This window comes from Podarcis filfolensis (genome assembly GCF_964270895.1).
Source record: "Podarcis filfolensis genome assembly, chromosome: 8".
Lineage (NCBI taxonomy): Eukaryota > Metazoa > Chordata > Lepidosauria > Squamata > Lacertidae > Podarcis > Podarcis filfolensis.
Genome location: NC_139611.1, coordinates 90,165,917 through 90,180,556, shown reverse-complemented (window position 1 = coordinate 90,180,556; position 14,640 = coordinate 90,165,917). Strand labels below are relative to the sequence as shown.

The window sequence follows — 14,640 nt, the reverse complement described above, 5'->3', positions numbered from 1 at the left end:
CATCACACTGTTGACTCATGTGAAGCTTGTGGTCTACTAAGACCCAGAGATCCTTCTAAAGAGAAGGCAAGCAAGAGGAGATGAGATGTGATGGAGATGGAATGAGGATTAAATTTGTAAATTAAAATGTAAACCACCTGTTCTGTGTGTGAGAGAGAAATATGAGAGTAAACAGCCTGTGAAGACCTTTTAGCAGAGTAAAAACACGTGTGCTTTTGCAGCTTACTATAAGCAAAGAATTAGTAAATTACACCTGTCCATCCCTGTTTATTTGTGGTTTCCTCACCTTGCCCTCTTTGTCTCCGTTGCTAAGAATGAACCACACGTTTTAGTAAGATAAACTTCAAGATTTACTTACATTTCAATGTAGGCAGCAAATACATCAAAGCAAAATGCTCTCCAAAGCATGAAGGAAATGACCTTAATTCCCTTTGGGCCATCTGGCTGGGTCCTGTGAGGATGCTGGACTAGATGGCCCATTGGCCTGATCTTAGGGAGCCTCCCAGTCCAGAGGCAGTCTATCTAGATTCCTAGGTTCTAATCTCTGGGGCACTGGGGAAGCAGGATGCTGCACTAACCTTCTCTCTCACCAGCAGGTTGACCTGAAGCTGCGGGTGGAGAAGCTGAACGTGAGGATGGTGCCTGGCGCCGCTGGGCCGGCTGACGGCCCCAGCCCCCGGCTCCCGCGAGAGTCCAAGGAGGACCGGGAGGAGAAGGTCCTGGCCATGCTGGGCATCGTGGGCACCATTCTGAACCTCCTCGTGATCATCTTTGTCTACATTTACACCACCATCTGAGCCCCAGTGCCTCCTCTTCTGCCACCCAGGCACAGTGAGATGGGAACTTGTGCGCAGCCAGAGGGCAGAAGCGCCTGGGCTGGTGCCGCCCTGTGCCCGCCGGGCGCTGGAGGGACTTTGCCCGCCTGCCTTTGCCGCCTTCAGGAAGTTGCCGACAAGACTTGGCTTTGCAGCTGCCCGAAGCTGCTGGGATTGTGACCGCCCAGTGGGGCTGGGTGATGCCAGCTCTGTGCGACGCCCCCTTGGACGCGTGCCAGGCTGCCAGCTGTGGCACATCTGGGGACGATGCAGGGTGACCCTTTCCAGGGCACTTGGCCCACCGATGCCAGCGCCTGCCAGAGGCCTCTTCTACCCTGCCGCCCCCACCCCTTGCAGCGGACGCTGAGTTGGGGAGGGGGGCCTTGACTGCCTGGCCTTTGTGCCCCATGCCTGTCACCTCGAACACCAAGAAGCACAAGGAATTATCTCTCTCTCCCCCCCTACAACACCTGCCCTTGCAAGCTGCCCACTGCCACAGAGGGCGAGGAAGGTTGGGGGAGGGGAGCCTTGGGGGAGGGGGCCGGGAGAAGCCCCTCCTGCCCAGGGTTCTTCCTCCCTGCCCCCTGCAAATTTGACACCAGCCTCCCTGAGCCTCCCCCACCTGCAGCCATGGAGGGCAGCTCCTGCAGCCACCAGCGCCCCTTCTGAGGTTGGGGTCCTGTAGCCTGGCGCTGAGCGTGCCCCCTTGCCAAGCCAGCTGCCCACCCCCACCAGACCCCCTCAGAGCTTCCTAGGGACCCTTCCCCTCCTGCCTGAAAGACCCTCAGTGCACGGGGGTGCGGGGGGGGCTTTTTTGGAATGGTCTTCCTTGTGCACCCCCAGCCTTAACACACAGCTCCCTCCACCCGGAGGATCTGTTCAAAGTACATTCTGGAGCAGGATATGGGGAGGCTTTTGGGGCAGGGAGGGCTCAGCCAGACCCCCTAACTCCAAAGTGCTTTATAAACTTCCTGGTGAAATTTCGCCCCTGGAACAGCGCCCCCTATGGGGCAGATGGAGACCTGTGCAGGATGGAGCCCAGAGGATACCTGGCACTCGCTCCAAGGGCAGAGCAGGTGCCCCAGGGATGAGGGGAAATGCCCAGCAGCTGGCAGGGGGGCAGAGGGCCCTGTTCTGGGTTGGTTTCCTGGCCAGGTTTCTCCCCCATTTCTGGCAAGATTGAGAGATTTGTAGGAGGTGAGTGTCGCAGGGAACTCGGCCATAGCACCCCCGGCCACCTGGATTCTCCGGGGAGGGGGCTGGTACAGGAATTGCCCCCATCCGTACAAGACCCTGCAGGGACCTTTGCTTCACCCTGGGAGGGGCAGCCCCCTTGGCGCTTCCACACTCCCTGCAGGGGGGCCCTGGGGCTGGGGGGGGGCTGCAGTGAAGCCTAGACTTTTTGGAACGTGCCCAAACCCAGGAATCTGTTCTTTAGAAAAACAAAACAGCAACCCCCCCTCGAAACCCCTTAATCATCTTCTTCCTCTTCCCAAGCGAGTCTCCTGCTGGGACCAACTTCTGGGGTCTTCACCTTTGTGCCAGAGCAACACTACGGGGGTGGTGGGGGTGGGGGCGAGAGGTGGCCGCTCTTGACTCCAGCACCGTGCCAAGCAGGGAGGGAGGGGGTGTGCTTTTCTAAAAACCATGTTGTAATTGTGAAATTTTATATGCAACCGAGTTTGAAATAATCACAAGGAAATATTTATGGACGTAAAAGACGGGGTCTGCCCATGTGTTTGCCAGCAGCTCTCAGGGAGCCACCATGGCTGCGATGCCATCGCAAGGAGTGTGTGTTTGTGTGCGTTTGTGTGCTTGGGTTAGGCCTGCGTGTGTCTTCCTGGGTGACCAGCACCTCCAACTCCTGGGCACTTGCCCTCTGGCTTGCAAAAAACGGGAGAGGAAGCCAGGCGGGTGTTGCCACCCCCTTCCCCACAACTGCCTTCCAAAGAGGGCGCAGGCAGGCCAGGTTCTGCAGCCTTGACCTTCGCAGAAAGAGCTTCCTGCTCCAAGGAGCATCCAAGGAGGGGCTGAACCCTCTCCCTCCACTCCTCTTGCTCCCAAGGCAGATTCTTGGAAATTTCCCTGGCAGGACCACGCTTCCTTTCGGGGCCTTCCTTGCCACAAGCCAGGACTGCTTCTTCTCTTCTTCGTTGGCGATACCTCATAGCTGAGCAAGATTGTCTTCCGTGAACACAGTTTTAGCAATGAGTCCGTAAGTGACTGTGGAGGCCAGTTCTGGACCCACACATCCTTCCACGGGAGCGGGGGGACACATTGGTTTCCAGGTGGGAGTTGACCCAGGTGTGGATTTGCCAAGTGTGCCTTCCTCTTAGCACGTCTCTCCCTTGCGTCCTGAGTTCAAGTGTCTTCAAAGCCCAAGACACCTTTGGTCAAGGCTGTTCTCCAACTGGAGCGCTCGCAGGCCAGTGTTTCCCAATTGTTGGTGTTTATACTACATTTTTAAAGATGTGCCTTGAGAGAGTCTTTAAACCTCTTTTGTTGACCACCAGCATTACACTTTCCATTTTTAAGTCTGGAATAGAGGAGTTGCTTTGGAATACGATCATCAGGCATCCACACAACATGACCAGTCCAACAAATGTTGAAGAATCATTGCTTTGACACTGGTGATCTTTGCTTCTTCCAGTATACTGGTATTACCGGTAGTTCGCCTGTCTTTCCAAGTGATGTGTAAAAATTTTCGGAGACCTTGTTGATGGAATCTTTTGAGGAGTTGGAGATGGCGTTCAGAAGTGGTCCGTGTTTCACAAGCGTACAGTAAGGTTCGTAGTACAATAGCTTTGTAAACAAGCATTTTGGTTTCCCTGGGAACGTCCTGGTCCTCAAACACTCTGCACTTCAGTCGGGAGAAAGCTGCACTGGCAGAGCTCAGGCAGTGCTGGATTTCAGCATCAGTGTCGGCCCTTGTGGAAAGACCTGATCCTGCACCATGGGCCTTTCAGATACTCCTCAGCAAGGGGACAGGCAGTGGGCTCGGGGTCACGGAACTGCAGTGGCCTCACGAAATGAGAGATTCTGAGCCTGCAACCCAGCACTAGAGGTCAAAGCATATTGAAAGGAAGACAAGTCGAAAGAAAGGCAGCCACATGCCAAGTTCAAGGCAGCCCAGCCCTGGATCCCTCTCAGGAGCTGCAGGGGTGAAAAGGACTTCCAACACACCCAAGAACCATCTGCAATGCACAGAGTTGCCCAGCTGGTGTCTAGGGGGGTCCTTGCAAGCTTCAGAACAGAAGACCATAATAATAATAATTTATTACTTGTACCCCGCCATCTGGCTGGGTTTCCCGAGCCACTTTGGGTGGCTTCCAACAAAAGATTAAAAATACATTAAAACATCAGTCATTAAAAACTTCCCTAAAAAGGGCTGCCTTCAGATGTCTTCTAAAAGTCTGGTAGTTGTTTATCTCCTTGACACCTGGTGGGAGGGCGTTCCACAGGGCAGGTGCCACTACTGAGAAGGCCCTCTGCCTGGTTCCCTGTAGCTTGGGCTTCTTGCAATGAGGAAACAGCCAGAAGACCCCCAGAGATGGACCCCAGTGTCCGGGCTGAACGACGGGGGTGGAGACGCTCCTTCAGATATACTGGGCAGAGGCTGTTTAGGGCTTTCAAGGTCAACACCAACTTTGAATTGTGCTTGGAAACATAGTGGGAGCCAATATTTCAAGACCGGTGTTATGTGGTCTCGGCGGCCGCTCTCAGTCACCAGTCTAGCTGCCGCATTCTGGATTAGTTGCAGTTTCCGGGTCACCTTCAAAGGTAGCCCCACGTAGAGCGCATGGCAGTAGTCCAAGTGGGAGATAACTAGAGCATGCACCACTCTGGCCAGACAGTCTGTGGGCAGGGAGGGTCTCATCCTGCATACCAGATGGAGCTGGAAGACAGCCGCCCTGGACACAGACTTGACCTGCGCCTCCATGGACAGCTGTGAGTCCAAAACGGCTCCCAGGCTGCGCTCCTGGTCCTTCAGGGACACAGTTACCCCATTCAGGACCAGGGAGTCCTCCACACCCACCCGCCCCCTGTCCCTCCAAAACAGTACTCGTCAGGATTCAACCTCAATCTGTTGGCCGCCATCCATCCTCCAACCGCCTCCAGACACTCACACAGGGCCTTCACCGCCTTCACTGGTTCTGATTTAAAGGAGACAGTGGCATAGCGTGGGGGGTGCAGGGGGGGCCAGCCGCAGCGGGCGCAACATCTGGGGTTAGGGCAAATCCACGGGTTAGGGGGCGCAAATTACTTGCCTTGCCCCGGGTGCTGACAACCCACGCTACACCACTGAAAGGAGAGGTAGACCACAAGAAGAGCCTTCTGGATCCGGCCACAGGGGGCCCATCTAGCCTGGCATCTGGTTCTCACCACCCCCCCCCCCCATGCATGGCATGGAGAAGGCGGAGAGAAGCAGGTTAGCAGCGTCGGGGCAGACAAAGGGAGGGACTTCTTCACCCAAGGCAGAGTTGGGGGCGGAGCCACAGCCCCCCCCCCCTGGAAGCCCATGAGAATCCTGGGAAGTCTTGTTGAAGGATGCTAGAGAGGAAACTACAGGTCCCAGAGTTCTTCGGGAGAAGCCATGCGCTTTCAGGGTTTGGAGGTCTCTCTGTAAATGGACGGTACTCCTAAACCCTGGAACTCCCTTCCGCAGGAGGCAGCGACTTGGAGGAGACTTTGGAAGAGGATCAGGCAAAGTCAGGGAAGGAGAGGCGGCGAGGGATCCCGGGCTCCTGGCCGCGGTGAGTGTGGGGAGACTCCGGCTGCGCTGCTCGGCGCCTGCTTGGCGGCTTCTCCCCACTGGGGCATATTTTGGCCCCTGTGAGGACAGGATAGTGGACCAGATGGGCCCCCTTGGGCCCGATCCAGCCTCTGCAGGATCCTCCTTTGCTTCCCGGGTCCTGCTTGGCTTTTACGCGCCGCCTCCTGCTCCAGCGATGCTTTCATTGTCCAAATGAGCGAAGCTACGGAACTCCCTGCCACTGGAGGCAAGGAAGGCCGCTCACCTGGGGGGCTTCCCAAGGGGACGGGACCCATTCCCAGAGGAGGCGGAGAGGGCTTTGGGGGCTCCCGGCCAGGATGGCTGGGCTCTGCTTCCGCAGTCGGAGGCAGGCAGTGCTTCTGAGTCCCCAGGAGGGGAGACGGCTCTGGGAAGCTCGGATCCTGCTCGGCCACTGCGGGAAGAGGATGCTGGGCCGGAGGGCCTCTCTTTGGCCTCGTCCAGCAGCCCCCATTGCAGACGGCGGCCGAGGGAGGGAGAGAGGGACCCCACCTCCGGGCAGAGCCCATCTCTGGCTCTCTGCGCCCAGCGAGGGTCCGGTCCAGCCGGCCCGGGGCGCGAGGGACGGGGCGGCCGCGCTTTGGGGGCGCCCAGTCCCGCCCCCTCCCCGCGGCGAGCCCACCCCGACGGCACCTGCGCTGCGGCCGGAGCCCCTCCCCGTCCGGCGGCCGGTTGGCTGGCTATTGGCTGCGGGGCCGGAGGGGCAGGCGGGCCGGGCTGGGCGCCCATTGGCGGCCGCCGAGCCGAGCCCAGCGCCGCCGCTGCTGCCTCTTCGCCGCGCCGTCGACGGCAGGATGCGGCCGCCGGCGCTGGCCGCGCTCTGCCTCCTCGCCGCCGCCGCCGCGCTCCTCCCGCCGGCGCTGGGCGCAGCCCGCGGGCCGCGCCGTCGGGCCGCTCCCACCCCCGCCGGCGGGCCGCCCCCCCTGGAGAAGCGCAGGAAGAGCCCCGCGGGCCGCGCCCCCAAGGCGGCCAGGTGAGTTGGGGACCCCGCGCCCCGGACCTCCCGCCCCGCAGCCTGCCCTGTCCTTCCCCGACGGGGCTGCCCGGGCAGGGCGCGCGCCGCCCAGGACCCCCGGGGGCTTGGACCGGCTCTCCCGGGAGCCCCGAGGGGCGTCCCGGCGGTGCCCGGCGCCGCGGCCGCCCGGAGAGTCCGAGCCGGGCTGCCCCGTGGCGCTGGCAGCGCCGTCGCGCCGGAGCAGCGCGCTCGGACCCCCGCCCCTTCGGGCCAGCCTCCGGCGCCTGGTCTTCTCATCAGGGCGGAGGGGGCGGCTTTGGCGGCTGGGGGCCCCATCTGGAAATGTCAGCGCTGGCCTGGAGCACCAGCCGCCCAGCCAGGCTCACGTGCTGGCGCAACAGCGCCCCTGCCAGGTGGGTCGCTGCTCCTCCCACTCCCTGGAACCAGGGCGGAGCTCAGCTTGGCAGGAGCAACCTGGGCAACCCCTCTTGCCAGCGCCCCCTCTCCTCGGGGGCTGCTGGGCTGACCCCCTTCTCCCCCCTTCCAGTTCTGCACCTCCCAGCAAAGACCCCTCCTCCTTTGAGGCTGGCACCAGCTCTTTCCATGAGCTTTGCCCAGCGCTGGCATCCTCTGGTGGCAGACACTGAGGCTCTGGTGGCAGACTCTCCTCTTCGCAGGCAGGCCGGCTTCTCAATCTGCGGGCAGGTGGAAACCCAGAAGGCCAAGCCGAGAGGGAGAGGCTCTCTGCACGTGCTCAGAGGTGCCCTCCTTCCTTTTTGGCTCAGGTCAGGCAGGAGACCCCCGAAGCCACTTTCTGGAGGGGGGCTGTGCCTGGATGTGCCTGCCCCATAGCCCCTCGGAGTGAGGTGGGGGCAAGCCTAGGCCAAGCAGTGAAGAAGGGGCCTTGTGGTCCCCCCCCCCCCCGTTCTCTCCCTCTTCCTCTGCTTCATGGAGCTCCAGAGAAACAATCTCCGTCTCCTGCAAATCCACTTAGTAACTTGAGTCCCGGTCAGGACAAGAATGTCAGGAATTAGAGGGGGGGAGAGAGAGAGAAGAAGAAGAAGAAGAAAGAGGAGTCTGGATGACACAGAGGTGGGTGTCCGGATGGGAACTGGGGAGGGGGCAGCAGACTTTGCAGCCTTGCTGGAGGACCAGCCTGGGGAAGAGAGAGCGCTTCTGAACATGTGCAGAGTGCGTGGAGAGAGAGCGTGTTCCCTCCCTCCCCCTCACTCAGGGTCTCCCACGGAAACAGGACATGGGATGTTTCAAAATAGACAAAAACTGTCTTCTTCGCAGAGCATCCTTAAACCGTTGAGACGCCCAGCGGCTTGGAGGGCAAGAAAAGGATCAGACCACGAATGGCTGCTCCTCGTAGGATCCGAAGGGCCCCAAAGGGTCCTCTGGTCAAGGCAGGATGGCTGCTGCTTCCCTCCAGGAACCGTGGAAATGGGGTCCTTCTCAGGACCCCCCCCTGCCTTGCCTATGGGGCACCCAGCAGGCAGAAGAGGGGAATGTTGTGGGGGGCGAGATGAGCCTCATCCAGGGAAGCTGACAGCTGGGAGATTTGGGACAGGTAAAGAAAGTCCTTCTTCACACAGCACAGAGTTAAACTGTGGAACTCCCTCCCACTGGAGGCAAGGAGGACTGCCAGGAGGAGGAGAGGGCTCTCGAGGGCTTCCAGGGCTGGAGGCCGCCAGGCCACAGGAGGGAGAGGATGTTGGGCCAGAAGGGCCACTGGCCTGATCCTGCCCACTCTTCCGATCCCTTATGCAGAGAGTTTTCCTCTCACCATCATCCCAGCTTCCAGGCAGCAGGGCCTCCGGGTGGGCAAGCAGGAGTCCAAGGCAGACCTGGACCTCTGGCTCTCCAGAGCCGGCCGAACTACAGCTCCCCTCAGCCCCAGCAAGCACGGCCAGGCAGCAGCAGGAGGGTGGGAGCTGGGCTTCAGCAACACCCGGGCGCCGCAGAGGAGCCCCCGTCCTTCTTCAGAAGCTTTGTGGAAGTGGACCCAGCTGCCGGTCACATGCGCAGCCGGCTGGGATTAGCCTTCCCTTGTGGGAAGAGGGCGTGGGAAGCTGCTTTCGACTGAGTCAGGCTGCTGGGTCCATTGAGCTCAGCCCTGTCTGCACTGGCTGGCAGCCGCTCCTCCGGGTTGCAGGCAGGGCTCACCTCCAGCCCCATTTGGAGAGGCCGTGGGGGGTTGTCTCTGGAGAGAGGCTCTCCTGAGGAGCTACATCTCTTCCCCAAGGGGGGAGGGAGGGGAAGGTTTGGCCCCGTGGGGGGGCGGTGGGGGGGAGTAACTCCTTCTGGGGATCCCAGGAAGTCACACACAGGTGGGGGCACTGCCAGTGCATCCTCCCAGGACATTCCAGCTTGTGGAGGTCAATGAGTCCTGGGCCTAAATGTATTTATTTTTAATTGAGAGGTAGTAAAGGTAAAGGGACCCCTGACCATTAGGTCCAGTCGTGGCCGACTCTGGGGTTGTGGTGCTCATCTCGCTTTATTGGCCGCAGGAGCCGGCGTACAGCTTCCAGGTCATGTGGCCAGCATGACTAAGCCGCTTCTGGCGAACCAGAGCAGCACACGGAAATGCCGTTCACCTTCCCGCCGGAGTGGTACCTATTTATCTACTTGCACTTTGACATGCTTTCGAACTGCTAGGTTGGCAGGAGCAGGGACCGAGCAATGGGAGCTCACCCCGTCGCAGGGATTCGAACCACCGACCTTCTGATCGGCAAGACCTAGGCTCTGTGGTTTAACCCACAGTGCCAGAGGTGCTGGGGCTCAAACCCACCCAAAAGCCACACGATCTGGGCTTGGCTCCTGAAACGCCATGGTTTTGGCACGCTCTTTCATTGGGTCCAAACTCTTACAGGTACACCCCACCCCCAGGACTGAGTTTCTCCACCATCTCCAGGCCTCCCAAGAGGTTTTTTTGTGGGGGGGGGAGTGGCTAACTCCCCTCTCCACATACAGGTCATGTACTGTCTGCTAAAGTCATTCTGGCACAGATCACATGTGGAAGTGTTGGGAGACCCTGGCCCCCCGCCTCCCCCCTTCTTCCTGCACCCCCAGTTAATCCCTCTGCTTTTTGGAGTGGCTAGCAGTCATCCCTCCCCCGTGCCCCCTTCCTCTCATGACCCAATCCTGGCTCCTCCTTCACAGCCTCTCTCTCTCTCTTTCTCTCTTTCTCCAGGCCCAACCTCTGTGGGGAGGTCTGCTGCCCTGGATGGTCCCTGGCACCCAAAACTGGGAAGTGCACCAAAGGTATGGGGGAGGGAAGGGGGTGGGAGGGAGAGGAGTGGGGGGAGGCAGATTTTCAGGGACAAGGATCCTCCCCCGTCCTGAAAGGCAGGCCTCATCCTGCATCCACTGCTGCCCCATCTCTCCATCGTCTGGACTTGGGACTTGCATCTCAGCCATATTCATGGAATCATAGGACTGGAAGGGGTCCCACGGGGTTGGGGGGCATCTCTGGGGGGCAGTTTCTTTGGAGCTTGCTGTTTCCTTACATGGCGCATCATTTGCCTTAGGCAAATTTCAGACACAAGGGGATTGGAGCCACATGCCGCCTAGGACCTTCGTACCTACGGGACTGCCTCTCCTGGTCTGCCCCACGGAGGACCTTAAGGTCCACAAATGGCAACATCTTGGAGGTCCCACGTCGCAAGGTGGTTAGGTTGGTCTCAACTAGGGCCAGGGCCTTTTCAGTACTGGCCCCGACTTGGTGGAACGCTCTGTCCCAAGAGACCAGGGCCCTGCGGGACTTGACATCTTTCCTCAGGGCCTGCAAGGCAGAGCTGTTCCGCCTGGCCTTTGGTTTGGACTCACTCTGACCCTTGTGTTTCCCTCCCCTTATGGTTTTGACTTTTAAAATGAGGCTGCATTTTAAATTGCATTTTAACCTGTATTTTAAATTGTTTGTTTTCCTTTTTTCTTATTAAGCTTTTACTGAAATTTTATTGATGTTAGCTGCCCTGAGCCCAGCTCTGGCCGGGGAGGGCGGGGTATAAATGAAATATATTATTATTATTATTAATAATAATAATAATAGTAATAATAATATGGAGAAGCTTTCCTGACGGAGTTTGCTCATATTGCAAACTGCCCTGTGATGCTCAGATGAAGGGCAGTCTAGAAATGGAATAAATAAATAGATTCCTGCCCTGCGGGGAGTTGGAGCACATGACCCCGGGGTCCCTTCCAAGTCCCCATTTCTGTTTCTATGCAATTGCAGTCTCTGGCTGGCCACAGGGGGAGCTGGCTGGGCAGGAGGGCTCTCCTGGTCACACAACCACAGAACAGTGGAGTCGGAAGGGACCCCAGGGCTCATCTAGTCCAGCCCCCCGCCGTGAGGCTCTTAGGAAGCCACCTGGGCAGCAGAGAGGAGATTGGGCTCTGCAGAGGACGTCTCCCAGAGCCAGGGCTGGAAGAGCCGGATGCAAATCGCCTCCCGGGAACAGACGACTTGTACTTCGTTAAGAACATCCGTCCCGTCTCCCATCTCTTGCGGGGGCTCAATTAGTGCCAGTGCCCTCAGTCAAGAGCTTGGGTGTAACCTTCGAGGCCTCCCTTTCCACGGAGGCGCAGGTTGCAGCCACAGCAAAGGTGGCATTTTTCCATCTCCGCTGTATCAAGCAGTTGGTCCCTTACCTTTCTTGCCCTGATCTGGTCACAGTGATCCACGCGACGGTCGCCTCCAGACTGGATTATTGTAACTCGCTCTACGCGGGGCTGCCCTTGAAGCTGACCCAGAAACTCCAGCGGGTGCAGAATGCCGTGGCGAGGCTCCTTACGGGGTCCTTGCTGCGGGATCACACTCATCCAGTGCTTTTCCAGCTGCGCTGGCTCCCGGTGGAGTACAGGGTCAGGTTGAAGGTGCTGGTTTTAACCTTTAAAGCCCTATACAGCCTAGGACACCCGTATCTACGGGACTACCTCTCTTGGTATGTCCCACGGAGGACCTTAAGGTCCACAAATGACAACACTTTGGAGGTTGCAAGGTGGTTAGATCGGTCTCAACTAGGGCCAGGGCCTTTTCAGCACTGGCCCCGACTTGGTGGAATGCTCTGTCCCAAGAGACCAGGGCCCTGCAGGACTTGACATCTTTCCGCAGGGACTGCAAGACGGAGCTGTTCCGCCTGGCCTTTGGTTTGGACTCAGTCTGACCCTTACGTTTCCCTCCCCTTACGGTTTTGATCTATGGGCTACTTTTAAAATGAGGCTGCATTTTAAATTGCATTTTAACCTGTATTTTAAATTGTTCCCCCCCTTTTCCCCCTATTATGTTTTTACTGTGATTTTATTGGTGTTAGCCGCCCTGAGCCCGTCTCTGGGCAGGGAGGGCGGGGTATAAATATTATTATTATTATTATTAAAGCACCCGCTGGGTGCAGCCCAGCACCCTCTTCTCACAGTGGCCGCCCAGGTGCCCCCGTGGGAAGCCTGGGACCAGTTGAGGGAGGAGGAGAGGCTTCCCTTGCCATTCCCAGCAGGGTCTTCAGAGGCCTCAGTTTATCTCCCCTTTGCTGCTCCCCAGGCTTCAAACCATCTTGCAGATCCACACTTGGCCAGCAGGTGGCAGCAGCTGCCTTTGCGCAAGAGTTCCCTGGGCTCAGAACAGTGGTACCTTAGTTCTCAAACTTCATCCATTCCAAAACCAAGGCGCACTTTCCCATAGAAAGTCATTCAAAATGGATTAATCCATTCCAGAATTTTAAAAACAACTCCTAAAACAGCAATTTAACATGCATTTTACCATCTAACGAGACCATTGATCCATAAAATGAAAGCAATAATCCATGTACTGTACTATAAAATGAATAAGACAGTACTGTAGATGATGAAAATTTAAATTATTATTTTTCCTTACCTGCACTGATAGTAGTCTTTGTTTGGATGGGGGGCTTTTATCCATTTCCGCAGGCACACAATCCATCAATCAGTAGCTGAACTGGGTTCCACACAGTCACAAAATCAAATGAACCGAAAAAGCCTCAAAAACAAAAATGCAAAATAAATTACAAAAACAAAAGCACCAAACTTAATCTGTTCTGGAAGTCCATTTGACTTCCGAAATGTTTGAAAACCAAGGCGCGGGTTCTGATTGGTGCAGGCACCCCGGAAACAATAGTCGACAGCTGCATCGGATGTTCAGCTTCCGAAAAGCGTTTGAAAACTGGAACACTTACTTCCAGGTTTTTGGTGTTTGGGAACCAAGGTACCACTGTATCTCCAACACTGGCTGGCAGCAATGGGCCTTCAGGCTTTTCCCAGGAGACGCTGCCATGCATTGAAGTGGGGCCCTTCTGCATGCAGGACAGCTGCTCTGCCAGGAGAGGCTTTGATCCCTGGGGGACGGGCCCAGGGGGTTTTGCTGCAGCCCCCCAATTCCCCTGGGGGAGCCCCCTTGTCTCGGGGCCGCAGGAATTCGCACACAGAGCAGCCAGCCGGAAATGGCTCCAAGCTTGGGGGGGGAGCTCTCAGCACCTGCGTCCCTGTGGAGCAAGAGAGGGGTGTGGAGCTGCCCTCCCAGGGGGGGTTCTCCTCCCCACTTTGCAGGAATCTGAGTCGGGCCCTAAGGGTTAGGGAATCATAGAATTGTAGATGGGGGGGGGGACAACTGAGGCTCATCCAGCCCCCTACAATGCCATGCAGTGCTGTCTACCCCAAGGATGCCCTCCCGATTATTTAGTTTTATTTTATTGCATTGCATTTCTGGCCCACTCCCCCCCCCAAGAGCTCAAATGAGCCTGCAGAGTTCCCTCCCTCCTCATTTAAACCCCACAATAACCCTGTGAGGTAGCTTGCGATTGATTGATTGATTGATTGATTGAGTTTATATACTGCCCGGAGGTCCCAGGGTGGTTCACAGAAAAGATCACAACACATATACCGTATTTTTCCATGTATAAGACGCCCCCGTGTATAAGACGACCCCTATTTTTTTTTAAAAAACCCAAAAATTAGGAAATTAAGCTGTTTAGCTTTTTTTGGTGGGGGGGGATGTGACTTCTGCCAATCGCTCACCCGCCTGCCCGCCACTGCCAATCGCTTGCCACAGCCACTGCCAATCGCACACCTTGCCACAGCCACCAATTGCCCACTCGCTGCCACCAACAGCCCGCCCACCCACTTGACGCAGCCACCAATCACCCGCCCAATTGCCGCTGCCAATCTCCTGGTCGCTGCTGCCATTCACCGCATGCCCCGCCTCTGCAGTCACTATCCGGGTATAGACGACACCCAATTTCTGCCTAATTTTCTTTGGCCAAAAGCATCGTCTTATACACGGAAAAATTCAGTAATCAGAATAAAAACAATGCAATAACACCCACCCAGCCAGGTTAGGTTGAGAGAGGCAAGCCCAAAGCCACCCAGGGAGTGGGGATTCGAACTCTGGGCTCGCGGGTCCTGGTCTGACCCTGACCACTCCACCACTCCTGCTGTTGGACTACAACGCCCACCGTCCCTGAAGGTTTTGGGTTTCGCAGAAACATCTAGACATCCCCATGCTGGCTTCTCCAGGAGAGACTTGGGGGGGTGGAAAGTGGGGCGCTCTGCATGCCCAGCAGCCCCCTTCCCCCGGGAACTGTGGGGAGCCATAGGGTGGCTAAGGGGGGCAGAAGGGGGCTCCTGATGGACCTGCTCTGACCTCTCTCTCGTCTTCCCCAGCCGTCTGCCTTCCTCGATGTCGGAACGGGGGCCAGTGCAGGGCCCCCCAGCGCTGCGCCTGCCGCTCAGGCTTCTCCGGCCCCCGCTGCGAACAAGCCGCGCCCCCCAGCCCCACGATGACGCCGCAGCCCCCCCGGGCGCCCCTGCGCTCCATGGCCATCCGCTGGCAGCCTCTGACGTGAGTTGGAGCGGGCAGGGGGGCTTCCCTTTCTGCCCCCTCCCATCGCACGCGTTGCAGGGCGCCACAGTCGAATCCTGCGCACGGTTCTGGTTGCCTCGTCTCAAAAGGGATATTGCAGAGTCGGAAAAGGGCCGGGAAGGGAGATTGGGGGCTCTTTACTGAAATGGGGAGCAAGAGGTGCGAAGGTCAAGAGAGTCTAGTCTAGGGGGCAGCGGTTGTAAAT

General features: G+C 57.6%; 1 protein-coding gene across 1 annotated transcript in view; it reads left to right on the top strand.

Annotated features, from left to right (window-relative positions):
• Positions 1–6,401: 6,401 nt before the first annotated feature.
• Positions 6,402–14,640, top strand: part of LTBP4 (latent transforming growth factor beta binding protein 4) — a gene marked incomplete at its 5' end in the record, with an annotated part of 52,911 nt that continues 44,672 nt past the window's right edge. The window contains 3 exons of the mRNA XM_083626726.1: positions 6,402–6,580; positions 9,759–9,829; positions 14,237–14,414. Coding sequence (XP_083482852.1) covers positions 6,402–6,580; positions 9,759–9,829; positions 14,237–14,414 — 428 coding nt within the window. The remainder of the gene's footprint in view (positions 6,581–9,758; positions 9,830–14,236; positions 14,415–14,640) is intronic.